Source organism: Strigops habroptila, chromosome 9, assembly GCF_004027225.2.
Source record: "Strigops habroptila isolate Jane chromosome 9, bStrHab1.2.pri, whole genome shotgun sequence".
Lineage (NCBI taxonomy): Eukaryota > Metazoa > Chordata > Aves > Psittaciformes > Psittacidae > Strigops > Strigops habroptila.
Window position 1 is genome coordinate 22,044,683 of NC_044285.2, and position 27,940 is coordinate 22,072,622.

Below are 27,940 nucleotides of genomic sequence, written 5' to 3' on the forward strand. Positions count from 1 at the left end.
CCCGTGCCACCGCAGGCACCTTTCGTGCGCTCCGAACGCCGGGCCATGCTCCAGGGGAGCGAGCGGCGGCGGCAGCACACAGGGCCGGGTCAGGCCCGCGGGCTCCAGGCTCCGCAGCAAGAGGGACTGGGCGGCCCGTGGGGGCCTGGTTCTCCCTCGGGGCCGGGGCGGGACGCGGAGCCCCTGGGACGAAGCTGAGCGCCAGCGGCCGCCTGGAGCGCGGGGGGGTCGGCCCAGAGAGCCAGGGAAGGCCGGGCCAGGCGCGGCGGAAGGCGGGTCGGGCGGGCCTCGGGGGAGGCGGGCCGCGCCGTGCCGGGCCAGGCGGCGGGGAGGCCGTGCCGGGCCGTGGGGAGCAGGTCCGGGGCAGTGGGGCGGACGCAGGGGGAGGGGGGAGCCCCTCTCGGAGCAGCCGGCGCGGCGGCTCCGGCAGGTGGCACTGGCCGCCTCCCCCGTCCGCCTCCCCCGCTCCCCCCCCCGGCCCGGGCTCCGCCGCCGCCGCGCTCAGTCCGGCAGCGTCGATGCTGCTGAGCGGAGCGGCGGCCGGCTCGGAGCGTGGCGGCGGCGCCGGGGCCGGAGGGGCCCCGCAGTGCGTGGGCACCATGGCCCGCTGGCTCCGCGAGCACCTGGGCTTCCGAAGCGCCAAGCCCGCGCCCCCTGCGCCGCCCAAGCCCGACTACCGCGACGGGCCGCCGCCGCAGCCACCCCCGCCGCCCGGGGGCGCCGCCGAGCCGCTGGCCGCCGCCCAGCCCGACATCGTGGCGGCCTACCGGCTGCAGAAGGAACGCGACTTCGAGGACCCCTACAGCGGGGCGCCGCCGCCCGCCGCCCCCGACGGGCCCCGGTATGTCTCGCCCAAGCACCGGCTCATCAAGGTGGAGGCGGTGGAGAAGGTGCCCGCCAGTCCCCCTCCTCCCTCATCCGCCGCTCCCAGCTCGCCGCCGGCCGGCCCCGAGCTGCCCGACGAGCCACCGCAGGAGGTGAGTGTCCCGGCACGGGCACCCCGCCGCGCTCCCTGGGGTGCCCCAGTCCCATTGGCTGGGGGGATGCTCTGGTTCACCCCGCCGGATCCTCAGCACCCGCTGCGAGGAGCAGGGCCAGGACCCCTGGGGCAGGTGAAGTCAAGCGCCGGGAGCCTGCGGCGGCAGGAGCCACAGCCGAGCTCCGCGGGGACTCCCGCTCCGCGTCCCCTTGCGTCCGGCAGCACCGACATGCTGGTCACACGTCAGCACCCGCGGCGCTGCGGGGCGGCCCCGGCTTCTCCTCCGGCTCCCGCGGGAGGCAGATACGGTCCTCAGCAGGAAGCGTCGCTCGCTGAGGTGCGGGAGCGCTGGGCCTGCCGGGCACCTTCCCCTTTCCCGTTTTGCCGTTTCCTTGCAGCCGAGTGCTGGGCATTCTGCAGAGGTGAAACCTCCAGCCGGGGAAGGCGCCCCTCGTCACAGGACTGTCTCCAGCGGCCTCCGACGCTGGGGCCGGTGTCCCTGGGCCTCCTTCCACTCTGTGCCCAGCGGCGGGGATCTCCCGCTGCCCGCTTGCCAGGGCCTGCCCGTGCCCAAGGCCAGCCCCCCCGAGCTGCTGTGCTGCTTTGTCAGGGAGCCTCAGCGCCTCTTTGTCTGCCCCCTCCCAGCCGCCTTCTCGGGAGGAGAAAGCGGAGCCTGGCTCTGCCAGTGTTGAAAAGGGCGAGAGAAACGTCCCCAGCGGGAAGCGGGAGCTGGGGAGAAGCTCCCTGTGGGGACATAGGCTCTGAGCGGCACAAGGACCCGGCTACGGCCGTCGGTGTCGGGCCTCTTGGCGGAGAGGTTGGTGCGGGGACTGCACAGATAAAGGCAGAAGGGGTAATTAGTGCCCGTTGGCGCTGCCGCCTGCAAGATGGGGCTTGCTGAGCAAACTCGACAGGTCTAGCTGGTGGAGGGAATGGCAGATATGGTGATCCCGTCTGTGGTCCTGCATCGCCGGGCGGCATGATGAAACGAGCACTGAGCAAACTCTGCTCTGGAGTATTTTAAGCAGATAGAAAAACTTGTTGCTGGTGAATCTTGGAAAGTTGCTCATACTGACCAATTGCTTTGGGGAGGTTTCCGGAAGGGCCTGGCAGAAACCCCCTTCTGAGCCAGGACCCTGTAAACTGGCCACTACGGGCAGCAGAGGAGGAGGGCACTGGCAGCAGGGACCAGAAGTGCCATTGTGGAGATGTGTGGTCTGCTGGATGGTTTTTCCCCTGGAACACGTGGCGTGGGATCAGAGGGACCAAGAGCAGGTGGTGGTCATAGGAAGGACTCAGGCTGTGATAGGCAAAGGGGTGAGAAAGAGCTGCAGGAAGTGGGAACTGCGACAGATACAGCCAGGGCTGTGCAGGTGTTTGGGGGCCAGGAAGAAGCCGGGAATTTTAGAGAAAAGCCAAAAGCTGGGATACTTTTGGGGAAATCCCGCTAAAAGCACTAGGCCAAAGAAGACCCCTCATCTTATCCACGGTACATGGTGATTAATCTGATCTGCGTGTCTCTGTGGGAAGGAAGTTTCTAATTCTTCAGGGCTTCAGTACGTGATGGACACAGGCAGAGCTCTGGAGGCTGGGTGAAACTGGACATAAGGTGGAAGTATTTGATAATGCACGCAACTGTCCATTAGAACAGTTTTCCTGGAGGAGTTCTGGAGTTTCCACAATGAGGAGTATCTCTGTTGAGCTTGAGCACCCTTTGCAGCTCCCATTTGCTGGCCTTGACATTGGGCTGAGCAGTGGGAGGGTTCTCCAGTTGCTGCAGGGTCATGGTGGTTATCTCTGGAGGTGGTCCAGGAGGATGGAGATGTCTGCTGGGGGGTTGCTGATGCTTCTGGCCCTTGCTCTTGGAGAAAGCGTCAAGTTATCCTGGAGTAGGGAAGGCACACTGGGGATGGGCTGGAGCCTCTGCTGAGCTCTTTAAGCCAAGATGCTGATTGTGGCAGGGGGCTCTGTGCTCCCATGCTTAGGAAGAGGTGATGGGCACTGTTCCCTATGTGTTGTGGGGACTGATACTCCAGAAAGCCCTCAGGTGTGGGCCTTGAGTTGTCGTGATGCTGAAGGTGAAGGGAGAAGTACAATTCCAGGTAGAGGCAAGGCTGCTGGAGCAGAGAGGTTTTTTGCTAATGATTGACATTGAAAATCACCCTAATAAAATGTGCAGCCCTTCCAGGCAGGAAGACTGAAGATGGGCAGAAGTGGAAGGAGCGACTATCAGTTCCTAGTTGTGTGGTATGGCCAAGGCTGTGTAGTTTGTGGTACGGGCTCTACACTGAGTTTGGGGGGCTGACCATGTTCCCTGGGAGCCCTGTGTTCACTGTAGCTGTCCTGCGCATTCTGGAGAATTGCAGACAGGGCAAGAACATCTTGGCAATGGCACCCTTCCTGCCTGGGCCATGCGATACTTTGCCGTCATAGCATGAGTCACATCTTTCTGACTTGCATGGTATCTGCCACATCTTGTGGGGATGCGCTTAGAGTGAGCTCTGCAGTGGCTTCTGCTCCATTAGAAATGCTTGCTGGATGTGCTGGGGACCAGCACAGGCCCTTCTCCATCTGCTTGGTCTGGGCAGTCCTTTCCTTATAGCAGTGGGCAACAGGCTGGCCCTGTATGGCTTGAGGATACCCTGGAGGGGTGGCGAGGTGAATACCCTGGAGGTGTCTTCTCTGCTGTGTTTGAATTGAGTGCAAGGAGCAATGCCACAAGGATGCAGTGCGGAAAGGTGTGGTGAGGGATCTCCCTGCATGGGGACATCTGCATCCAGAGTACAGTGTGCGTGGCGACTGGGTTGGAGGATCTGCCTGGGGATGTGGCGACATCTTTGTTGTGTGCCCACTGTACTGGTCACTGGCCTTTTCTCTGGGTACACAGGGTTGGTGCCACGGGATGTGGGAACTGCTGGCCAGGAAGCTCCTGGGCGTGTGTCCTTCCTGAAAGAGCCTCCCTGAACTGAGTCATCCTGTGTGATGCGGTGCTGTCCGCCCCCCCGCTCCTCCTCCCATGCCATGGGCGCAGCCCTGGGCTCTCTGCCTGCTCCAGCTGTCCCCTGCGAGCTGCGGACCGGACCTTTCTCGGAAGGCCAATGCTGTTTGCTTTTGGGTTTGGCTTCAGCGTCCACTGAAAGCCAAGGTGCAAGATGTGTGAAACTGGGGTAATTTTGCACCTGACAGAGTGAATTAACTGAATTTGGATATAAGTCAGAGCAGCTCCAGCATTAAACACAGCAGTCTCCTGGGGGGACCCCAAACATGGTTTATCTCCAGAGCAAGATGGAGTGAAGAGCCCCAGCTCTGCCATGGCATCTTGGAGAGCCGCTGTCTATCACCTTCTATGGTGGGCAGCATAAAAAAACAGTAATGTTGTGGTCCTTCAACTTAATGTTCTTTTGATTTTCTTTTTTTTCTTACAGTTGGCATAAATAGTAAAGTGAGGCCAGCCTCAGCGTGGCAGCAGGGATCTCTGTGTGCATTGCCACAGCAGATAAATGTGTGAAAAACTCATGTGCACAAGCAGGATGTGTGTCCAAGTGCCAGAGGTGCCTGGCTGCTCTGTGAAGGACTGGTCTGCACCAAGAGCTACCCTGGGATGGTGGTTTTGCATGTCAGGCTTTTGCTTTGCACCCAAATAGTTTCAAATCTAATAAAGCTTGTTCTGTGTATGAGCAGGCAATGCATCAGCACCTGGGCATCTGCATGGCGCGCTGCGATAAGTTGGGTGGTGAGCAGCTCCCTGTGTGATACAGGAGGCGAGCGAAGTATGGAAATGCCTGGCCTTTGAACGAAGCCGGGGGTGTCTGGGGCACCCCACTGAGCTGCTCTGCCAGTGACCATGGCCCCTGCACTGGGGCAATGCTGCGTGCACCGTGGCTGCCACAGAGAGCTTTGCATGGCTTGTGAAGTCCAGCAATCAGATTAGGAAATGTCAGAGGTGCAGTTTCCCGGCAACTTTAGTTTGGCCCCACCTGTAAGGGAATTAGGATGCAATCAGTAATTGCCATTTGCCCCCTAAGAGCCCCCACCCATTGCAGCACTGGCTGGAGCCTCCAGCCTCAGAGCCTGGGATTCTGTTCTCACTTGCTTAATTGTGCATCCTGAGGTTGCAGTGCTCCTGCAGACAGTCAGGAGTTGCCTTCCCACCTTTTCCATGGCTCTCCACAGTAATATCTGATCATTTAAAAACTGGGTGGGTTTACGTTCTCAGCAGCCTACGGTGGGGAGACTTTGCTCCTATGAAGAGGCATCCTTGAGATAGTGGAGGAGTAAAGCCAGTGTGGCAAAACCCCACCAAACCTGGGGGGCTCAGAGACTCAGGCCTTTGATCTGAGCCATTTGCTTTGGGTCTGAGCTAAGCCCAGCAAACATATCTTGGCTGTGTAGAGCCTGTCTAATTGCTGAGTGCCTCTGTACCCCCCTGCAAGTGAAATACCCAGGTTTAGAGGTCTCAGCAGAGATGCGTTAGAATTCTCCACCATCCTTTGCTTTCTAGACCTGGAGGCATCTGAGTGGGGACCACTCTGAGCTCACTGGAGCTTGTGTCGCCCTCCCTCGGAAGCCAGACCAAAGCACTGAGGAAATATGGAGGAGGCTCTCCTCTGGTTGGGAAGGATGACCGTTGCGTGCAGAGGAGCCTTTCAGCTTCTGAGCTGCTGTGCTGGTGCCCTGTCTTGTCTGAAGCTGCTCCGTATTTATGGGTTGAGAGAGGGAGGGTCCAGGACTGGTGCCAGCAGCAAGTCAGGTCTATGTCTCTAGCAAAATGCATGTAGGAAATGGTGTTCGTGGCAGGCTTGAATGTGGGCAGGTTGGGCTTGGGGAGGGAGGAACGAGCAGGCAATCCTTTTCTGAGTCCTGGAGGATCAGCAAACTGTGTTTTACAGCTCCACATCACGCTTGGAGCCACGAGAGCTCTTTGCAGAGGGTATGCATTGGTGCTGCCTTGCAGGCGTTCACATGTTAAGCCTATGTGTCTGTGCGTGCTGGGACGCCTGCCCACGTGCTCCTGCCTCCCTTGGCACCAGTGCGTGCGCAGATGAGCTGTCGCTAGGGCACAGGGGGCTGTGCTCTGCGGATGTTGTGGTGGAGCAAAAGCCTCTTTGCAGCTTTCCAAGGCATGGGTGCCCACTGGACCTCCAGGCTGTTTGGAACAGCAGGCACTGATTTGCCCTTTCGATCTTGCAGGCAGTGAACGGGAAGCACCCATCTGCTGCAGGCAGGAAAGGAAAAGGTTGTTGAGAAAGCAGAGGGGTTTCCTGCAGTGAATTTGCAGTTGCTGTTGCTCATCCCTCTGCTCCATGAGCGTTAGGTTGGGTCCCAGTGACCAAGCATTTCTGAAAGTCACCAGTGACTTCGATTTCCCTGGGGGATTTCTCCCCAGTGGTGGCAGGCAAAGGGCTGCAGCCCCTCTGGGCTCAGTGTTGTCCCTTGGTGTCCCTGGTGCCTGGCACAGGCTGAGCGATGCCATGTCTCCCTCAGATGATGGAGCAGATTTCCTGTCTCCTTCTGCAAAGCCAGGGGCTGGCTGCTCCTGCAGCCCCATCCTGGGCCTTTCCTGCAGAGCCGGTGGGAGGTTTTGCTCTTTTCCTCTTATCTGGGGGAGGCTGGTATCCCGAGCATCATCTGTCCCCTTGCAAGGGGCGAGAGCATCTGCTTGCTCCCATGCTTGAACCCCTGGTCTACTTGCCCTGGCTGGCGAGCTTTGCTCTGGGGATGATGATCTGCTGCTCACTTGTGCTCCAGCATGGAGCGGCTGGCCTTGGAGAGCTATCCCAGCTCCCCACTGCATTGGCTGCCCAGGGAACCCAGAGCTGGGACACTTACGGAGGTAGTGGTGAGCTGGAGTGGGGGGAACCATGTTCCACAGCTCAGAGGGATGTGAAGGCTCAGGGCTGTGTGGAGGTGTTTACAGCTTCAATTCCTCTTCATTTTTCCTGCTGGATTTTGCTGCTTGAGGCCATTGTAGGCCATTTTGCACAGGAAGGAGGAAAGAAGTGTTTTGTTTTAAGCTGCTTATGGGAGCTGCAGAAGAATGTGTGAGTGGCTCTGGTCTCCAAGACTGGCCAGGAGCAGGGGCAGCATGGTGGTGAGGACAGACCCTGGCACCAGGTAGGATTAAGCAGCTGCCACACTGTGCTTGGGCCATTTGGTCCTTTCTGTGGGAGTTCTGCATAGCTGGTGTCATGGTGTCAAAACCCATCTTGCCAGATGGTCCAATCTGGGGTTTGCAGCCTGGTGGGAGAGCAGACCAAGTGAAGGTGCTTGGGTGTACTTGGACCCTGCTGGAAATATTGCCTGGCCCCATTTTGGGACCAGGCTTTGGGGCTGGAGGTGGGATATACAGCTCCCAGCTTGCCAGGGGCTGCAGCATTGTGCTATGGAGTGCTCCAGCTGGGAAACTGCTGAGATGCTGGAGCAGGCGTGTGGCTCCAGTGCTGGAGGGGGTCAAGCTCTTGGACATGCCTCATATCCTACTTCAGGATCGTCTCCTTTTCGTTAGCAACAGCAAACCTCAGGCATTTTGTGCCATCGCTGTGATGTGGCACTTGAGAGGCTCCTGGTCCTACTTCTGGGTGACTCCTGAAGGAACCCTGTCTTATGTTACTTGGGACATGTATGGGGATGCTGTGGGGGCCTGGGAGGGAGCAGAGAAGATGCCATAGGCTGTTCTTAGCCCCTTTGTTAAGAAATATCTTCAAACGAGCCTACAGGAGCCCTGGAAACTAACCAGTGAGTTCCCAGTCTTGTCAGTGCCAGCTGACACCCCTGTCCTGGGATCTGAGCCCCTTCTCCGCCTTGGACAAGGAAATGTGGCTACGCACAGGGAGAGCATCTGTGCACCATGGTGGGGGTGGCACTGCCAGCAGCCCTGTGCTGTGGTGGGGGCCTGGCTGGGGCGTTTGCACGGCGCTGGCAGTGCTGAGCTGATGGTAAGGGAGGAGGCTGGGCTGCCTTCTGCTCTGCTTGGCTCCATCCCAGCTTTCAGGACAAAGGCTGGAGCATTTCCACAGCTGAGTGCTAGTGCCTGGAAAGCCACTGGCTTCCAGCACCTGCTCTGCAGGGTGCCATGGTGCTGCTGCTCTGGCTGCTGCTAGCAGAGCTCATGGTGAGGTTTCAAGGGGCTTCAGCTGGTCCCCAATCCTCCCAAAAAAAAGCAAGGAGGACCCTAACCCTTCTCCTACCTTCCCTCTTTCAGCTGGCTGTCCTGGAGGACTATGCAGATCCCTTCGATGCGGCGCAGGTGGCGGGTAGCCAGGCAGGGCTGGAGAAGGTGACAGAAAATGATGGATACATGGAACCGTATGAAGCCCAGAAGATGATGGCTGGTAAGGTGGAAGGCTCTGTGCAAAGGCCACTCTTTGCATCTCTGGTCCCTTCCATGTGAATTTGCTGGCCGCTCTCCTCTGTTCCCTGCAGCCCGTGACAGCACTGGGACCCCAGACAAGGCAAACCTGGACAATTGCTGTGGTATGGTGCATGGCCACTTCGCAGGCAAATTTTCACAGCTTTAGCCATGTGTGATGGGCTTACCATAGCCAGAGGCCACTGACATGGGTTACCCAGACAATGAAAGTACCTCAGTATTTCTCCCTTCAATTTTGCCCCCCGGGACCACGGTGCCTACTTGGCAGGCTGAGCCAGGAGAGACCTGACATTCGATGCATCAGGCATAAAACTAAGATGGATGTGGAGCTGTGCAATTCGGTAGGACTGGGCCAGGGTGTGCCATTGTCCACCGTGGCCATGGGGTCTCCAGCGGCTTGTTTATGGCTGGCAAAGCAGGTGAGGGGAGAGCGTGTGCTTCCAAAGGCATCGCTCCTACTGCTGCAGGGTCACTGTGCTGCTTGCATGCTTCAGGCTCTGGCTCTGCTTTGCAGTTCCGTGATTTTCCTGGATTGAGTGGTTTCTGGAAAGCTCATGCAGCTTTTTGGACCAGACCATTGCATTTCTTGGAAAAATCAGCCAGTGGTGAAGGGGCTGCTTGTGTCTGTGGGAGACTTTTGTTTTGTCTGAGGGAAGAGCATTTTATTAAACTAGCCATGCTGGGTGTTCAGGGAAGAAACCTGTCCTCGCTGCTCACAGGATGTCGGGCTCTGGGGTGCTCTATCCCCATGGACCCTGCTTTGCAGGGCTGCCCGAGAGTGGGGGTGTTGTACTGTGGGAGAAAAGGCATCTTGGTGACTGCTCAGGACCTGGCTGCCCAGCAGCTCGCCCATTTCGGGCAGGCACTTGCTGAAGGTTTGGGCAGTCTCCTCCATCACTGATACTCCCTACCACACGTTGCCCTTGGATGAAATTGAGCCCTTTCATTCAGCAGGGCTCTGGGGACTATGACTGGGGTGTGTTGGGCAAAAAGCTCATGGTCTTTTCGCTCTTCTCTTGTTAGAGATCCGCCAGAAGGGCTTACGGGAGGCTCCCGCCCGGCCACTGCACCTCTATGACACTCCCTATGAGCCCGTGCTTGGAGGGCTGGACATGGATGGTGACCGCCCAGCTTGCCCCAGGCCCAGGGAGTCCCGGCTGCCAGAGGATGATGAGCGGCCACCAGAGGAGTATGACCAGCCCTGGGAGTGGAAGAAGGAGCGGATCTCCAAAGCCTTTGCAGGTGAGATGGGAGATGAGAGATGGGAGCAGCTGTAAAGCAACCAATGCTGCATTGCATTTTGCAGGGGGAAAGCTGGCTCCTTGAGGTTCCTTTGTCTTTTGGGGGTCAGTAGTGTTGGCCTCTGCATTTCTGTGGTTCAGGGAGCACTCATGAACTTGGAAAGGCTGTTTCTTTTCAGCTGGGAGCCAGGCTGGGTGGAATGGTGGGCAGAGCTGCCTTGGCAGACTGTCCAGTGCCCATCTCTTGTTGCCCCTTCCCCCTTCTGGCTCATCACAGCCTCTGGTGTAAGTTAACCCTGCCCAGGCTTTGAATTGCAGGGGAGTGGTTTGACCCTGGGCTCAAGCAGGTCCCTCCTTCATTGGGGCAGGAGGATCCTCCAGTAGCCTTTGGCCAGGCAATTGTCCAGCCCCCTGGCCTATTTATTTGTGCTGCAGGATCGATAGTGTTTGTGTTTGTTAATGAGGAAATCCATGCTGGGCATTAGCGCTGGCTCCTCTGCCAACGCTGGCTAATTGCCACACTCTTATCTAGGATGCATTTTAATTGCGGCATTGTACATTTAAGCTACAGCTGGCGCGCACTAGGTGCTTGAGCCAGCAGTGGTCAGTGCCACGCAAAGATGCTGGCAGAGGGAGATGTGGAGTCTTGGGACTGTTCCACCTTTTGGGTTTGGGCTCTGTGAGCTGTTTGCTGTCTCCATGCCATGGCATCTACTCATGCTGGGATTGCACTCATACCATTGCACTTGGCCTGTACAGGGCCGGTGCCCGTGGCACCCTGTGCTGAGGATTTGGCTTGTTGGGCTCCGTCATGAAACGCAGTGCACTGCTGTGCTAGGTTTGTGTTGAGGTGTCTGTGCTCCGGATATGGGCAGATGAGCTGCCTTGCTTGATGTGGAGATAGGGTGTTCGCAGGTCTGGCTTGCACATGGATGCACGTGGGCACTCCCCAGGGTGCTTCAGGCGTGCTCCGAGTCCTGGGGGAGTCAGGCTGCCATGCCCTGGGCCACACTAGGACCTGCTGCCTGTTTTCTTCTGGAGCCAGAGCAAGTCCTGCTGTGGCTTGCAGCGCATTTCTCCTCTCCTGCAATGCCAGAATCTCTCTGCTGGCCCTCTTCCCCTCTGGGGGGCCTGCAAGACCCCTGTTGATGGGCAGCTAGTACCAACACAAGGAAATAACCCGCTGGTGCCTGGCAGGGGGATGTGGACGCCATGGGCTGGTTGTGAAGCAGCTGGGGCAGGACGGATGCACGGGTAGGACAGATGGCAATGGAACGCTTGGCCAAGGTCCCCTGGACGGATGTGTATGTGGGATGGGGGTGATTGCAGGCTCCCCCCTGCCCCAGAGAGTTTTGGCTGGGAAATCTGATGGAGGAGCAAGGTCTCTCCATCGGGAGTGTGCCCCGTGTTGGGCCTTTTCCTTCTCAGTGCTGTGGAGGAGAAAGGACAGCCAAGCTGGCAGAGGGCTTCCAGGAATTTAGTCCACAGGTGTCGTGGTTTAAGCCCAGCTGGTAACTCAGAACCATGCAGCTGCTCACTCACTGCCCCCCTTCTTCCCCCCAGCTCCCAGAGGGATGGGGAGGAGAATCAAAAGAATGCAAATCCCCTTGAGGGGTTGAGGTAAGAACAGTCCAGTAGCTAAGGTATAATACAAAACCACTACTAATAATAAGGGAAATAACAAGGGGAGAGAATATAAAACTAAAAGGGGAAAAGGAAAAGAAAACAATAAAAGCAAGTGATGCACAATACAATTGCTCACCCGCCGCTGACCGATACCCAGCCCGACCGAAGCAGTGATCTGGGCCTTCTGGGTTACTCCCCCCAGTTTATATACTGGGCATGATGTGCTGTGGGATGGAATAGCCCTTTGGCTAGTTTGGGCCAGGTGTCCTGTCTCTCCTTCCTCCCAGCTTCTTGTGCCCCTCCTCACTGGCAGAACATGAGACTGAGAAAGTCCTTGATCGGAGAAAACATTACTTAGCAACAACTAAAAACATTGGTGTGTTATCAGCATTGTTCTCAGACTAAAGTTGAAAACACAGCACTGCACCAGCTACTAAGAAGGAGAAAAATGACTGCTACAGCTGAACCCAGGACAACAGGTCTTTCCCCCAACAAATGCTCTCCTTCTCCATGGGCCTGGTGTTGGTGATGGTTTTTTCTAAAATCTTTTCTTTCTCTCTTTCTCTCTCTTCTCCTGCTAATCCCCCACTCCCCCCCATCCAGTTGAAATCAAGGTCATTAAAGACCTGCCATGGCCACCGCCGGTGGGACAGCTCGACAGTGGTGAAAGCCCCCTGGACAGTGAGGCCGGTGCCTCCGTCCCTCTGCAGCATGGCCAGCCCAGCTACGAAGACGCCAATGGTGGGTCTTGGGTGACAGTGGGTTGTCCAGGGGGACTCTCTGGTGCTCGCTGTGACTGAGGTGCTGCAACTCTTCGATCTTGCCCAAACTTGGCAGAGGTCGGTCTGCTGCCTGTGGTACTGCCAGACACCCGCCTTCCTCCTCCGCCTTCCCCCATCTCCTGCTGCCCTGTTCAGTTGTCCTGTGCTGGATGCCAGATGTTTGTCCTCACCTCTTCTGCGTCTTCTCTAGCTCCATGATGCCTCTTTGCACGCAACGGTCAGGCTGCACCAGGGCGTTATTTGGTGGCAGAGTTATTACCTTCTATTCTCTTCTCCTTGCCTCCAAATTCCCAGTGTTCGATGGCTGCTTTTACGGTCTTCTTGACAACTGGTCTGAGCATTTAGCTGATGTTTTCTTGTGACTCTTAATATGCGGGTCCCTTACAGGTGTGGTAGCAGCTAATTCAGATCCAACCGCTGAAGTTGAGGTTGTTTTTTCCCCTTGCGCCTCACTTCATCATTTACTTCTGCTCTGTTTCCTCTGCTGTGTTACTACCTTGCTGCTCAGTGGCAGAAGGTCCCTCTGGATTCTTCACTCTCATTTTTTCTATCCTGGACAGCTAAATCTCCCAGATAGACTCTGTCATCTCAGGTTTGCCTTGTTGTGAAGCCTTTTTTGTGTGTGCCAGCAGCAGAGCGCCCCATAAATATCCTCCCTTGCACTCTGCTGGCAGTCTGGCTTAAGAAAGCCAAATATTGCTGCTTCTCTTTTAAAATTTTAAGGACGTTGCTCTTACTCTGTGGCAGATGTGGATTAGGGTTTTGCCAAGAGCATTAGGTGGGGGCTTTGTTGAAAGCCACCCAGGCTTTCGGGCTTGGGCTGCCACTCTTGTGGCGGACCTGTGAGATGTGACTTTTCCTCTGCACCCCAGCATGCCATGTCTGCCTGTGTGTCACTAACACTGCTTCTGGTAGGCACTGTGACATGCCAGGTGCAGATGGCTGATTTCCTTATCTGCAGTTACCCAGGTCTCTGCATTGCTTCTAAAGAAAAACCAGTATGGCTTTTGCTACCTCCCAGGTGGGTTTGAGCGTGAGGTTGCCTGTGACAGCTGATTTTGCTGCCGATCGTAGTGAGACTTCAAGAATGATGTGGCTGCTCTGCTCTGGGGCTATGATGGGGAGTTGACCCACACCTGCAGTGATGCTACGGACTGAGATCAGTCCCTAAAAAGAGAGGTCTTGGCAGGGGAAACTTCCTGATCTTCTTCCTACAGTGAATGCAAGTGTCAAGAAAAATGAATTTCTTTGCTCTGCAGCCTCTTCTCTTCCCCCATCATTTATTACCCCTGCAGTCACTCTGACACGCATCCTGCTCCTGATGAATACATCAGTTTGACATTTTTCCTGGTTTTAGCAACAGTCTCTTTTTCTTCCCCCCTCCTCCCCCCCCCCCCCCACCCCGACTTGCATTGTTGTGTTAAGTTTATCTTGTCAGAGTTTTGTCTGATTTTCTACTTTTCCTGTCTGGGGGTGACTTGAACTTCTTAAAGGATGTCACCTTACTCCTAGGGGCTTATTTTTAATATCCTGTTTAATCATGCACATGCCTCTGCCTCTCTCTGGCAAGTGCAATGCATTTCTTCTGAGCCGTTAACATGATGACTCTGTGCCACCAGCAAGCACTTTGCTGGTTTGATTGTCTGGCTTTTTAATGATTGCCCCAATTTTTTAAGGTGATGAGTTGAAATTGAAGCCTGGATGTTATGCACGAGGAAGCCTGGCCGGTGAAAAGCCGGACCACTGCAGAGGCAGGGCTTGTCAAGCCCTAATGCCGGGCACCTCCTTCCCGAGCTCTTTCTCTGGGGATAAAATCCATGCTAAGTTGCAGAGCCTTTTAGCTGGGTTTCCTTTCAGCTGCCTTCTTTTCTTCTTGTTGCTGGGGAGCTGATGACCTGCTCACCTGAGTAGGGTCCAAACAAGGTTTCCCTCAAATAGCCACCTTAGAGGATGCCCTGCTAGAGAGAACATCCCTCTCAGGGTATTATTTTGCCTCTGCTCTGCAGCAGTGTGGCCTCAGCGTCCTATGCTTTTGCCTCCCCCTTGAGCAGCCAGGGAGCATCGGGAGGGGAAAGGTGCCAGCCTGGGTCATCCCACTTTTTCTGGGAGCTGCAGTGCCTGAGCTCTGCTACCTCCAGGGCAACTGTGCCTCCATGCACCAGCCACTGGCAACCTTGCATCGAGGCAGCTCTGCCTGATCGATAAGTCATTTGTGTGAGGGGGCTTGTGCTGTAGGGGAGCATTAATGAACTCTCTGGAGGAGGGAGAAACAATATTGTTAATGTTGAAATCATCCCGCACGGAAATAACAGTCAGTGGGAGGCTGGGTCCCTGGGGCATATCTCAATCCCCTGCTGCTTGCCAGGCCACTGCACGTTGTCTGTGCAGGAGGGCCTGTGGCTGGGCCAGTGATGGGCAGGCAGCTGCACTGGGGAGGCACCTTGCAGTCAAAATGTCCCCTTAATTCCTTGGGGAATTATTTTTTTTCACCCCAGGTAAGATTTACTTGTGCCAGCAGAAATGTGTCCATCATTTCCAAATGGACTTACCTCTCCAGCTTCATCTACCCCCTCCTCACGGTTTTTGTTTGTTTGTTTGTTTTTCCCCAAGCTTGGAGAGCCTCTCCTTACTGCTTCTCACTTAACTCTGTACTGCAACCTCTGAACCTCTGGTTGCATTTCAAAGAATCATGTAATGGTTTGGGTTGAAGGGACCTTAAAGCTCATCCAGTTCCAACCCCCTGCCACGGGCAGGGACACCTTCCACTAGACCAGGTTGCTCCAAGCCCCTGTGTCCAGCCTGGCCTTGAACACTGCCAGGGATGGGGCAGCCACAGCTTCTCTGGGCAACCTGTGCCAGCACCTCAGCACCCTCACAGGGAAGAGCTTCTGCCTAAGATCTCGTCTCAGTCTCCCCTCTGGCAGGTTAAGCCATTCCTCCTTGTCCTGTCCCTACAGGCCCTTGTCCAAAGCCCCTCTCCAGGTTTCTTACAAGGGGCTACAGCCCCTTTAGGCACTGGTCTCCCCTTAAGGAGCCTTCTCTTCTCCAGGCTGAACCAGCCCAGCTCTCTCAGCCTGTCTTCAGAGCAGAGCTGCTCCAGCCCTTGCAGCATCTCCATGGCCTTCCTTTTGAAAAAAGGAAAAAGCTTTTGAAACTTCCCTGGAAAATAATTCCCAGGCACTCAGGTGCTGTGAGGACCTCAGTCCTGGCGTGGTGGGGACCCAACCTTGTCTGTCTTGGGGCACTGCAGTGAGCAGCAGTCCAATAGCTGCTCTGCCCTGCCCTCCCTTGCTTATGGCAGGGGGACTGGGCAGGAGGCAGTGTGACCCAGCATGATGTGACTTGGCTCTGGCTCTTTCTGCCGGCTCTGTCCACATGAGGAAAGCTGTGAGCCCAGCCTGTCCGCCGGTCCCCGCTGCCGGTGTGATGTGCGTCTGTCTTGTAGGTCCATCGGAGGGGCTGGGTTACGGTTGCACCTCGCCCTGCAGGGAGGAGAAGGCCAGGGCTGCCCTGAGGCATGGCTCCAGCAGCCTAAAGAGCACGAAGACGCTTATCGCCGAGCCTGGCCCCTTTGTTGGGGAGAGGATTGACCCTGCCCTGCCCCTGGAGAGCCAGTGGTGAGTCCTGCCTGCTCTGAGCAGCTGCTTCAGGATCCTTGTGGCCGCACCATGCTGAGCCCCGGGGCAGTCCTGCTTCTTCTTTTTTCCCTGGCTTTACCTTTCTGCCTGCTTGTCTCTGCTGCCCATCCCGCAGTTGTGGTGTCCCCGTGTGCCCCCTGAGCCCCCCTGAGCTGCCTGGTGGAAGCCCTGCCCCTTGTCCCCCAACCCCTCCTCCTAAACGGTGGCTGCTGTCCCTGGGGAGGTGCTAGCGGTGCTGCATTGCTGCTGCCCCGGGGCAGAGTCCTTCCTGGGGTGTCTGTTCTGCCTGGCAAATCTGGTCCCTCTCCAACCTTCAGCTGGTACCATGGGGCCATCAGCCGGACGGATGCAGAGACGCTGCTGAGGCTGTGCAAGGAGGCCAGCTACTTGGTGCGCAACAGCGAAACCAGCAAGAATGACTTCTCCCTCTCCTTGAAGTGAGTGAGCCCAGATGGGGCTGGGGGGTGGTGGACCCACAGCAGAGGTGACTTGGTACCATAGGTGACCCCTCACTGGTGGGTGTCCCACGCACACTTATGCCTGTGCTGATGGGGTACTCTGAGATGACCACAGTGTGGTCAGGAATGGCTGGGATACGAAGTCTGCGCTTCTCTGTGGTGTGTCACAGGCTTCTGGTTTGGTGTCTGGCAAAAGTATGTCTCGGGAAGGCTTGAAGATCTGGAGGCACACTGCTCTTCCCTTGCCAGTGCTAGTAATCCCTGAAACAGATAAAATAATCTGCCTCACTGATCACATGAATGTGTCTGGTTACAGCTTCCAGCTCTGGCTTGTTACCTGTTTTTTTTGTAGCTTACTTTCATGAGAAAAGAAAGTTTGTGAGATCCTGTTGATGGAAATGCAGGTACCCATCCCTGCCTCCCCAGCCCACGTAATCATTGAAGCTGTTGCTCAGCTCAGAAGGGACTTACCCTTCTCTGGTTTCACAGCAGGAAAACCTCACCCCCACGTTATAGCTTGGTTTCCGCTTGTTTTTTGGGGGACGATCTTTGCACCCTCCCCAAGTTTTCCAGATTCCCTGAGCACCAAAACTGCATGAACATCACCGCGTGTGTCCTGCTTATGAAGGGGGGAGCTGCCCATAGCTCTTCATCCAGCTCTTTTGTGACTCTTGGGGCATGAAATGAAGGCTGATACCTGTCCTGAAAATGATGATGGATTAGCAAATAACTTCTTGCCCTTCTGCTGGATGACTATTTTAGCTCTTTTCCTGGCAGATGTGGAAAAAGTATTTATTGAGCACTTCAGTCATCTCTGCCCAACAACAGGCCACATACTCCTATGCTTTTCTCAATATACTTTAAGTTTCCCCAGTGCTGTACCTGCATTGCTCCCTGGTGGTTTCAGCCTCTGCTGTTTATTTCCCAGTGACACAATTGTGAATTAGATTGCTCTGTCTATCTTTTTTTCTTTTTGCCATGGCTTGCAAGCAATTTTGAAGCAACACTGAAGCAACGGCTTCTGCTGGCTGGCTCATATTCGAGGCTACAAGAGGTCCTCTCAGCCATCACCTTGTGGGTGCCATAGACCAGCATGTTTGGTGGCGTTTGGTTGTTGATGGGGCTTCCTCCCTCACCAGTGTGGGTGTCCCTTTTCATCACCTCTCTACAAGCCAGTCACATATTTCTTTGGTTTTTTTTCCTTACTTCTTACCAACCATCCTTAGCCTTGTGGCAAAAAGGGCCAAATCCTGTTCTCAAACAGCATGCGTGGCTAGGACACGGCCTTGCAGTGGCATCCCTCCTCCCCAGTGGAGACTGCAGTGCATCCAGGAGCTGCTCAGGCATTACCTGTCCATCAGCTGTGATTGCAGTGGGCCCACAGCCCCAGCAACATGATTTTTACTCCACTGCCTTTCTCTATAGAGCCTGTTCAATGAAAATCCCCTGGGATGCTTTTTATATACCTGTAAGCTGGCTGTCTGCGTCTCTTTCTATTATTATTTTTTTTTTTTTCCTTGAGGAAAGAGGCGTGGTGGAGGATATGGTCTGAAAGAGAGCTCCCATGCTGACCTAAAGCCCTTTTGTGCTGCTTTAAAGGAAACTATGCACTAGAGAGAGCAGCAGGAGCACTGTACCCATAGTGTGTCAGGTAGCCGGAAGGATTTAACCCTGCCGTGGCACTCCTGGCTGGTCCAGGCTAGGCAATCCCACATGGCATGTCATGGACAGGGTTGTACTGTCAATGCCTGAAACACTTGGAGAATTAATCCCTCCTGGATCGCACCTCCGTGAGAGTGGCTGAGGCCATGCTGCAAAGGTTTGGGTCCTGTCTCATGTCTGTAAGGTGCTCGGCAGGAACGGCGGCTGCCCCTTGTCCCTCCTCCCACCCCTGCTGCTGGCTCCAAGGCTGTTAGGTTTGCAGCATGCTCCCTCAGCCGTGTCTCCAGGGGTCCGATCTAGGTCACATCCCTGAGCTTGTGACAAAGCCTCTGGGCAAAACATAACCAGCATCACCTCTCTGTGGATCCGTGTGGCAGCGCTCTGGCTCTGGACCGGCACTGACCCAGCACCAGGCTCCTGCACACCTCTCCCCTGCCAGCACAGGCAAGGGCTGGGTCTCTCTGCAGACAGGGTGCAGCACTGAGGGCAGCATCCACAGGCAGCTCTGCATGTTAGTGCTGCGACCACATGTGTGTGTGCAGGATGAACCCATGCACCTTCACGGGTGCCATGCATGGGGCAGCCCCACAGCTCTTCCCTGCACTCTGCCACTGGGACACAGGATGCGGCCAGCTATGGCTTTTTCTTGGCTCCTGGCAGGGGGCTGCAGCTCTGCCCTCCCATGGGGCCAGCTCCTTCCCTCTCAGCTCTAAATGGATTGCAAACCCATTCTGCTAATGCAGCCAGGCTGCCCATTAGGGGTACCGACTCCAGCCGGGGGGAAGGGACTGGCCTGCACAGCGCTGGAGGCAGCTCAGCATTGCTGATGAGGTTCTGTCTGCTTTTAAGTCATCAATATTTTGCCTTAATGTGCATTCCAGACACTGCAGACAGGCTGTGGCTCTCCTCAGAGACGCAAATTAATAGCAACAGGGCCATTAGCCCGTCACTTGGAATCAGTGCTCGTGGCAGGATCTGACTGCACCCCCTCACGTGGCTCAGTGCCTGTGCTGTGCTGGGAAATGGCCTCACTACGCTGAGTGGGTTCTATGGAGCCCTCAGTGTTGGCATTGAGGGGGATGGGGGATCAGCATGCTGTGGGCCGAAGGAGAAAATCCTGCGTTGGCATTGAGGGGGATGGGGGATCAGCATGCTGTGGGCCGAAGGAGAAAATCCTGCTTTGCCATGGTGATGCTGGAGGTATGTGAGCTGAAGTCCTCCCGTGTGAGCCGGGGCAGTTGCAAAAGGGGCTTTGCCACATGCAAGGGGCAAAAGCTGCTCTCCTACGTCACCCTGCAGTGAGAGTCCCAGCTGCTCCTGCCCAGGCTTTGCCCTTTCTTCCGCGCCTCCCCATGCCTACCCCAGCCTTGGCCCTGTTATTGTCCCTGGATCAACCCCTTGCACCCCTCTGCATGGCCGTGCTCCGTTGGGGGGCACACAGCTGTGTCCCTCTTTCATCTTGTGGGCTTCACATGGGGTTGGGCAAGAGCAGGATGGTATGGGCAGGGCCATGGTTAGGCTGCCTTTTTCAGGGTGGGGGCATGTCAGGAGCTGATGGGAGGCTGGGGCTAGCTGCAGCCCTAACACTGCCTTGATCTCTCCTTGCAGGAGCAGCCAAGGCTTCATGCACATGAAACTGTCCCGGACCCAAGAGAACAAGTATGTGCTGGGTCAGCACAGCCCACCCTTCGACAGCGTGCCAGAGATCATTCATCACTATGCCAGCCGCAAGCTGCCCATCAAGGGGGCTGAGCACATGTCCTTGCTCTACCCGGTGGCTATCCGTACCCTATAGTACTCACCTGCCACAAGCCAGGCTCCAGGCTGGGTGCATCTGAAACTGGTCCATCTGCAGGGCCGAGCGCAGTCACGCTGACCACAGGCTCTGGACCGGCAGCTCACAAACAGCTCGCTGGGCACAGCCAGCACTGTTGGGGTTGCTGCAGCTGGACCCCTCATCCTGCTCTCCTGGGGGGCTCCTGTGCACTGGTTTGCCTGCTGGGATGGCGCTGGGGGGGAACCCCTGCATGAGGAGCTGAGAGGGGCTCACTGGCTGCCCACTGCCCTTGCCTGCCTCCAGGCAGAGCTCAGGACATAAGGACTGGAGCTGGGGCCTTGGAGAGGCAAGGGAGGGGGGTGATGTGTGGGAAAAGGGAGAGAAGTCATCTGGTGGCAGGCCTGAGGTGCCTCCATGAGGGTGCCTGGCTCTGCCTGTGGGAGACAGAGTGGCTGTGCCTGCAGGTGAGGAGGCTGGCAGGGACAAGCCTGCCAGGAATAGCGAGGCGTGGTGCGCCGAGCAGGCTGTCCCCCCCCCGGCACGGTGCTCAGCGCTCACCGCCATCCTTTGCCAAATGTACATAGTGACCGCCCTCGGCTGGGCGTGCAGCACCACTGCCTAATAAAGTGGTGTATGTTCGCCTCCTGCTCCATGCATCCCACCACCCTAAGTGGGGGATCGGTGTGGCAAAACAGCAGGAAGGGGGATTTTATTATACAAAAGCTGGAAGTGAATTGCTTTTTCCTTCGCTCTTGAATACACTGAGACCCGTGTGCCTGAGCGGTCCAGCCAGCTCACTCATCTGTAACATGGGGGACAAGGGAAGCTGGCGGTCATGTCCTTGCTATGTCTTTGGGACACTCTGTGGGCAGCAGTGAGCTGATTTTTGGACTTGCCTGTTATTCGCTGTGGAAGGGGGTGCTCTTTGGGATCTTTTTGCCTCCTTGTTTTCCTTCACCCTTCGTAAGTTTTAAGCAAAATCCCTGAATTCACAGATCTCATCTCCTCCTCTGGATATTTACTGGTCCCAGTCCTGTTCTTTGTCTTCCTGATACCTTGTCTTTGGGCTAGCTTGCTCCTTTTCTTCATTCGGCTGAAGCTGTGTATGATGCTCTGTAGCATTTAATGCATACCTTGCCTTTTAACCTTGTTCCTGGTGTTGCTTGCTGCTGTACCTACACATGTTTACTCCATCCATGCTTCAGACTAAGCTCAGTGTCACTGTTGCTCCTCTTCAGCGTGTTCCCTTTCTCCTCCAGTCCCTTGGTGGTCCTGCTGTGCTCAGCAGGGGGAATGACAACAGCAAATTTGCTGCTGGACCAGCAAAACCTTTTGCATCAGCGGAGCAAAGTGCTTGGGGCATTGGTGATGATGCATCAGCAGTGGTTTGATGAAGGCTTTGTGAAAAAGCATCATCCTCCTCACTGCCTGTTCCCAGAAAAAAGCTGGTCCTGCTGAGGGGCGTGGAGGTGGTCAATGGGGCCACGGGGACCTTGCATGGGTCCCCGCTCTACTTACTGTCCAGGGCTCCAGAGTTTTCCAGCTCAGTCTGTAGCCAGGGATCACTGTCCTGACTCCCCCATGGCTTTGAGCTGCTGTGGGGACCATTGGGCATGGCCAGCGAGGTCCACGAGCGCACACTGCGGTTTGGAGGCTGCAGAAACTGGTGGTTTGTTCCAGGATACCTCAGCCTCTGTCGCTCCTTAAAAGGCAGCAGTTTGAGCTCATCAGGCGCCCTGTGTCTCCTTACAGCCCTGCTTGGCTGCCTCTCTCCATCCCAAGGAGGCATCTTGTCCAGCAGGGACAGAGGCAACAGCAGCTGGAGGGTTTTTGTCCTGGCAGTGCCACACCAGAGCCTGCAGAAAGGGCTGGAGATGCAGAAATCTGCAGAGATACTCTTGGATGCCCTTGCTGCATTTAAAGGTTTCAAGGGCTCTTAGCAACCCTGCTGTGCCCTGATGACTCCAGTACAGAGCTCATCCCGGGGGATACACTGTCTTCCCCGTGGCCACAGCTGGGAAAGCAGAGGCTTCTCGCGTCCATGCAGCTGGGGAACATAAGCACATGAGAGCCTCCCCATAATCTGTTTCTTTCTCTGGAGAAACTATAGCAGGGAGCAAACTGCCTTGCAGTCAGTGCTGGTTGTATCAGTGAGCTCACAGGTTTACAGTGGAATCCTGTCCAAGCAGCCTAGCTCCATCTCTAGGTGCATCCAGGCTGAGCACTAAGAGGCATGAGACTAAGGCATGAGCTCTCCAGAAACAGTCACTGACCAGCAGGACTGCTCTGGAGTTGGCCTTTGTGTCCAAGCGGTTCAGCTAAGCAGCTCTCAATCCTCACTGTGGCAATTACATCACTCCTCAGCCGTCTCTTCGCCAGGCTAAAGAAGCCCAACTTCTCAAGCATGTCCTTGTACAACACGTTCTCCGGCCCTGACTATCCTAGTGGCCCTCTGCAGGACTCTTATTGTATTTGGGATCCAAAATTGGATGCAGTATCTAGATGTGGCCTCACCAGTGCCAAGTAAAGGGAAATAACCACGTCATTTGACCTGGTTACACTCACATGGTAACTTGGGCTGGAAGGGACCTTAGGAGGTCTCTAGTCTACCCTCCTGCTCCAACCAGTGTTAGTGTTGACCAGTGTCAAGAGGGGGAGGGTTTTAGAAGCAGAACTGCCCTAAGCCTAGCTAGGGTTTTTTCCCCTCTTTGTAGCATTAGCAGGAGAGACTGGACGCCAGGGATAGAGGGCTGCGAATTCACTGCAACCTGAGGGCAACGCTTCCAGCGCAGTGGAGCCTCCAGCTCTGTGAGGGCCCTCATGCGGTGGGGGACATCCAACAAGAAAGATGTAGGAGCAGGATGCAGAGCCATAGCAAAGAGCCAGCCCTGACGTTGGGTCAAGGGATGGACTTTATGGGGTACATCCAAGCAGGTCATGGGTCCTGTTTGCACCCAGGGGGTGTAATTTTGGGTTTTCCACATGAAGTATATGACTCTAGGTCTGGCTGGTGCATCTTCTGTTTGTGATGGGAACTGATCAGGAGCTCCCCAGAAAATTTGAATTCAATTTCTCCTGCAAGGGTATTTTAGTGCTACGTTTGCCATCGCATGACTGGGGTGATGTTTAGGAGTGGAGTGGTTGGTGGCACCCATGTGACAGGGCTAGAGAGGTGATGGGTTCGATCCCCATTCATGAGGATGCTAATCCCCAGGACAGACAAGGGCCTCAGCAACCTGATGCAGCTTAGACGTAAATCCTGCTGGGAACATGAAGGTTGACCAGAGACCTTTGTCTGTAGCAATTCCCAATCCACTTGTCCTAGCAATCTCCCATATCCTCCCAGCTGCCTCTGTTCCCTGTCCCTCCTCCCTGCAAGCGAAAGAGCTCTGTCATTCATCGCCTGATGTCTAGTCCCTTGCTAAGCCCTCCACAATCACAAGGTGTTTTAGTATTATGCAGGCCCTGGTGATGACGGAAGTAAGTTTGTTTCATAATTGGATTAGCACTGCTGGCAGCATGCTTTTGCATGGTGGTGAGGGCTGGGCTGGCACGGCCCCTGAGCCCTGTGCCACTCTGCCCAGTTGTGAGCCAGCCTGGGGCTCTACTTACTCTTGCACAGAACTGCACTGGCCAAAAGATGTAGTCTTGCCAGAAGGCAACCCAGAGGGGTGAAAGGCTGCTTCAGGGCAGGATTTGAGCTTGCCCTCCTTGGAAGCTGGGATGTGTTCACTGAAACTCTGTCACAGTCCCTCATGTCTCCCACCTTCTGGAAATGAAGCACTTTGCTTAGCATCATCAGCCTCATCACCCATCCTAGCACAAGCCATCAAGGCTCCTGAACGCCACGGAGGCTGGAGAGTATCACCAGTAACTGATCCACCAATAACTGTGAGACCGGGTAAAACCCTCAGATCCATGCCCCCTTCCTGCCCGTCTGCCCTGGAGAAGTTCCCTTGAGCCCAAGCCTAGTGGTTAGTTTAAAACCCCAGCCCTAGCAGTGATGCCTAAGTTGCTTGAATATCACTGAAAACAGAGTTCCCTCTATTCTGTCTCCAACCACAGCAATCTGCAGAAGGATCAAATAACCCAACAGTTCAGCTGCCAAAGTTTATAGCAGAGGAGAGAAATTTGTTCCTGATCCCTGCAGGCTACCAGCAAAATGTGCAGTGCAGCACATGCAGAGCACACACATGCATGTGGCACACACACGGCCCAAGTGAATGCCTCCTTTTAAATCTTGTAGAGACCAATATATTTGACAGAAGGGACAAGTTTCATTCCTTAACTCAGTGACCACCCCAGCTCAGTCCCTTCTGTATGCTTCCCCAGCATTGTCTCAAACCAGTTACTTGCTGGTGGTACCCTGATTGAAAATTGTCTCAAAACATCCATGTTTGGATGCCTCCACCTAATTTTCAGCCTACACTTGTGAGCAGTTCTCTCCTTTTTTCTTGCACAATTCTGCAAGCACATCTCCAGAACAGCATGCTTGGGCAGATCTCCTGGGTGAGACCTTCCCAGTGCCTTGCAAGTAATGTGGCTGTGTCCCTCCTGAAAATGCATCTCAGGCATGACAACTCCACACTCCCAGCCCTGCACTGCTTGCTATTAACATTAGTGGGGTCGTCCCAAGACTAGGATGGAGGAACAGTGCTAGAGAGAGCTCAGAGACACCCTTTTTAACACAACCCATCATTTACTTGATTAGCTGGTTCCTCCTCTGCTATATCCATACCTGTGACTTCCAGCATTGGAGACTCTTCGTATTGGGTACAAATCAAACTTTTTCCTTAAATCTAACCAGCCTAAATACACTGCATCACCTTGTCTAAGTTAATTATCAAAGGAAAATCATTATGTTACACTGAGACAAGGTATCTGTGATATATTCTGTTTCCACTTCCCCTCTTATCTTGAAGCTGAGTCTCCTTCAAAAAAACCTTTGTAAAGGTATGAAAGTCTAGGTATGTTTTTATCTCTCTTTTCCCTTTCTTGGATGTGGAAGGCACATTTGCTGCATTTGTTTGCTATTTTGAGCCATATCTAGGTTATCCTGAATCTGGTCCTTCCTTCACAGTGAGGTGACCTTGGTCCTGTCCTCTGCGGTCTCCTGCAGCACCTCCTGGTTGACCATCATCTCATGCATTCAAAGTATGTCCTCATCTGGTGGTTGTGCCTCAGGCGTTCTCTGTCATTCACATCTCGCTCAGCTTGATGACCTGCACAGCTACAATCTTTCTCTTAATTTCCAGGATAAATGTATGCATGCTGAATTGTTCTCCATTAAATGGCAGTGCAGTGCGAGTCCTGATTTGTGCCTGTGTGGGACCGATGGGCTCCCTGCCTGTGTCCTTTCTCATTGCTCCTGGATGGGGTAGACTTGCTGCAAATGTACACCGCGCTGTGATTTACTGCCCCTATGCAGCATTACAGCCTCTCTGTGCATGTACAGCATGTCCCGATTTACTGCTCGCATTAAGGGTTACCTCTCTGCAAATTCACAGCACGTTTGGTTTTAGTGTGCTCTCTCTGACCATGCACAGCGTGTCTGGATTTACAGGGAAGGCTCTTGCATGTCTTTGCTTCTGTGTAGAGCACCTTAAGTCATTCCAAGGGGAATAGTCTGCCTGATTTGCCTCTTGGATTTACTGTGTGTGCAGTGGGTGGGCACTCTATGTGGCATGGCGTGGCTTCCATGTGCTCGTGGCATCCTAATTTTGGCTCATGCATTAGCTGCTTTCCCACACAGGTGCCTTGCAGCCTCTGGACAGGCACATGCTTTCTGCATGTGTGCAAGACACCACCATCAGGTCCTGACATCAGAGCAACCCCCAACTCTAGCTGGTAATGTGTGGTAAAGATTGCAGGCTCTGTGCTGCACCTAATTCCCTCTGACTCCCTGTCAGAGCCTCCTCTGCCCCCATCTGCTCAGCCACTCTTGTAACCATGTCTTACAGGGGCTGAAGTGCAGCCTGACACCTCCATCCTGGGCTATCCTGGCTCATGTCCTGCTCTTGAAACTGTGGGCTGTGTGGTAACTAGGTGTCCTGCCAGAGGTAATAGAGAGTGTCTCTGGTGGGCAGCAAGACCCAGTGTCCTGCTGAATGTCATTTAAGCCAGAGTCCCGAGTGCACCTCTGGTAGCTGAAGTCTTCTTAGGGGATGTTTATGGGATCCCAATGACTTCCTTCATTGACCCGTTGGCTTGGGAGACCAAAAGGGGAGAACTGGGATATCAGAGACCCCCAGAAATGCTTCAGAGGGCAGTCCAGAGAAGAGTGTTGTCACTCAAAGAAGTTGCAGAATGTGCCCATCCAGGCACCAAGAAAGTGAGGAAGTTGTGACTCACAGCCATGGCCTGTGTTGGCCTGTGAAGGAAGCATGGGAGAGACAGTGTCTCCCATTCCTTGCATTGGGAAGGTCTACAGCCCTGTTTGTCATGCTGGTGACCAGAGAGCTGCCAGCTGGAGTTAGCTGAGGCTGGGAAGAAGGAGGTACAAGCTGAGACAGCTTCGGTGTCTTGTAAGGAAGGTGATTCCTGGTTTGTTTTTTTGGGTTTTTTTTTGTTTGTTTGATTGGTTTTTGTGTGTGTGTGGTGATTGTTTGTTTGTTTGTTTGTTTTTTTGGGTTTTTTTTGGTGGTTTTTTTTGTTGGTTTTTTTTTTTTCCCCCAGAACGGCTGAGCTAAAAACCATCTTGCTTTTTTCTGCTGTGACTTGTAGCTGAGGTCCCAGATGCCACAGGCTGGGGCAAGTGGTCTAGGTGGGACCAGGAAGAGCTGGAGAGTGGATTGCTTACCTGGTGAGGGCTCTTGGCCTTGAGTTTGACTTCCAGCCAGTCCCAAAGGAAGCAGCACATCGTACACCAGAGCAAGCAAGAGAGCAAGCATAGGGATGTTGCTTGGTCCCCTGTGTGTCGCAGACCCCACACTGCCCTGCTCAGCTGAGGGTCCCAATGAAAGTCCATCATTCAGGGTGACCTTAGGCTTTGTGGCTCTGGCATTGTCAGCCCCACAGGCAGCATGGTAATTCGCGCTGGGAGCTGTTCCCAGTGTCAGCACTGGGCAATTGTCCCTGCTGGTCTGGTCTTGCTCTGGGCCATTAGCAGCAAGATCCTTCTTTTATCATCGTACTTCTCATTCCATCTTGGCAGCTGCAGTAAATGTCTGTCTGTTAGCAAGTACGAATGCCTGTCAGGACACAAGGTCGGGATGCCCTGTGGCAGGCGATGATTTTGACACACTCATGGGTTGCTTGGGTGTGGAGTGGGAGCATCTCTCTTGATGCAGGGATGGGACAGAGTCTCTCGTGGTGTCACTGGGGGTGTGCATCCTTGCATCGTGACCCCCCTGCTGTGATACCTATTCAGAAGCACAGCAGGTCTGTCTGTGGTCTCTCTGTGCTGGGACTGGAGGAGTGGGGACAGGTGATCCCTCCCTGATAGCAGAGGTGCTGCTCATTTCCATTTAGATAGAGGAATTTCAATCTCGGCTTGCTGTCTCCTCACCACGGTTTGACTCAAGAAACAAATTTCCAATTTTCTTCTCCACACAATGCCATATGCTCTCTGCTGGCTTGGGAACTGAAGCATATCAGAGATGCTGCAGCCTGGAAGAGGTGGATAGTTGAGTGCGTGAATGTGGATGGTTACCTGTGTGTAGCTCCACGAAGCATCTGGGCCATATGGCTTCTCTGTATCCAAATCTGCTGCGCTGCCTGCTGCCCAAAGTCCTCCTATTGCTTCTCACTAGCTCCCTTCCCTGTCCTGGGTCGGATTAACACCAGCATCCAGAGTTGGCCCCTATGATACATGATCTGGATCACTTGAGGGCAGAGGATGGTCACACACGGAGAAGTCACCCAGATGACCAAAGCAATGAGGACAACCAGCTGTTTGTCTTCCAGTGGGAAAAATGCAAGAAGAAATCCAGCAAGGGGGGGACGGTGTCCTTGCTTGCTGCCTACATCGAGCGTGTGTTCACATGCCCACAGAGAGGTGATACAGGGAAGCTCATGATCCTCTGTGTAGTCTCCTCCACCATGTACTTAGTGTGTCTGTTCCTGTAGGAATAAACACCAGTTTCACTCAGCTACAAATGTGACAGCTTGTAGAAAAGAAGCTGGAGCAGGTTGGCTGGAGGGAGCCACAACCTCAGCCTTGTGGGTGGTGACCGGAGACTCCAGTTTGGAGGTCCGGGGCAGATGTCTGCTTTGAGAAAGGAGGTTGGCTTAACTAAACGGTGAGGTAGGGGAGGCCACCAAGGGGCTTCTTCCAGTGGTCGAGGGCACATACGCTTGGAGGAGGGACACACAGGCATGAGGTAATGCAGCCCACAGTGAATTTGAAGGGTGGCCTGGGGAAGATGCCCAGAAGGGCCAAGTGCAAGGTCCTGCACCTGGCTCAGGGC

General features: G+C 54.8%; 1 protein-coding gene across 2 annotated transcripts; it reads left to right on the forward strand.

The window, feature by feature from the left end:
• Positions 1-310: 310 nt before the first annotated feature.
• Positions 311-27,621, forward strand: SHF (Src homology 2 domain containing F). Of its 2 annotated transcripts, XM_030496946.1 has the most exons (7): positions 311-977; positions 8,181-8,310; positions 9,372-9,590; positions 11,819-11,956; positions 15,443-15,614; positions 15,953-16,072; positions 19,364-27,621. In XM_030496946.1, the coding sequence occupies exons 1-7, from the start codon at positions 519-521 to the stop codon at positions 19,548-19,550; spliced, it is 1,425 nt and encodes a 474-aa protein (XP_030352806.1). In that variant the 5' UTR covers positions 311-518; the 3' UTR covers positions 19,551-27,621. The 2 variants fall into 2 exon arrangements, with proteins under 2 accessions (XP_030352806.1, XP_030352807.1); XM_030496947.1 differs by lacking the exon at positions 11,819-11,956 and having other exon boundaries at positions 333-977.
• Positions 27,622-27,940: the final 319 nt, after the last annotated feature.

Excerpts from the sequence above, each read along its gene's own strand:
- SHF (XM_030496946.1), top strand. The coding sequence starts at position 519 with ATGCTGCTGAGCGGAGCGGCGGCCGGCTCGGAGCGTGGCGGCGGCGCC. Across the intron at positions 8,311-9,371 it reads AGCCCAGAAGATGATGGCTG|AGATCCGCCAGAAGGGCTTA; the intron begins GTAAGGTGGAAG and ends TTCTCTTGTTAG. Across the intron at positions 9,591-11,818 it reads GATCTCCAAAGCCTTTGCAG|TTGAAATCAAGGTCATTAAA; the intron begins GTGAGATGGGAG and ends CCCCCCATCCAG.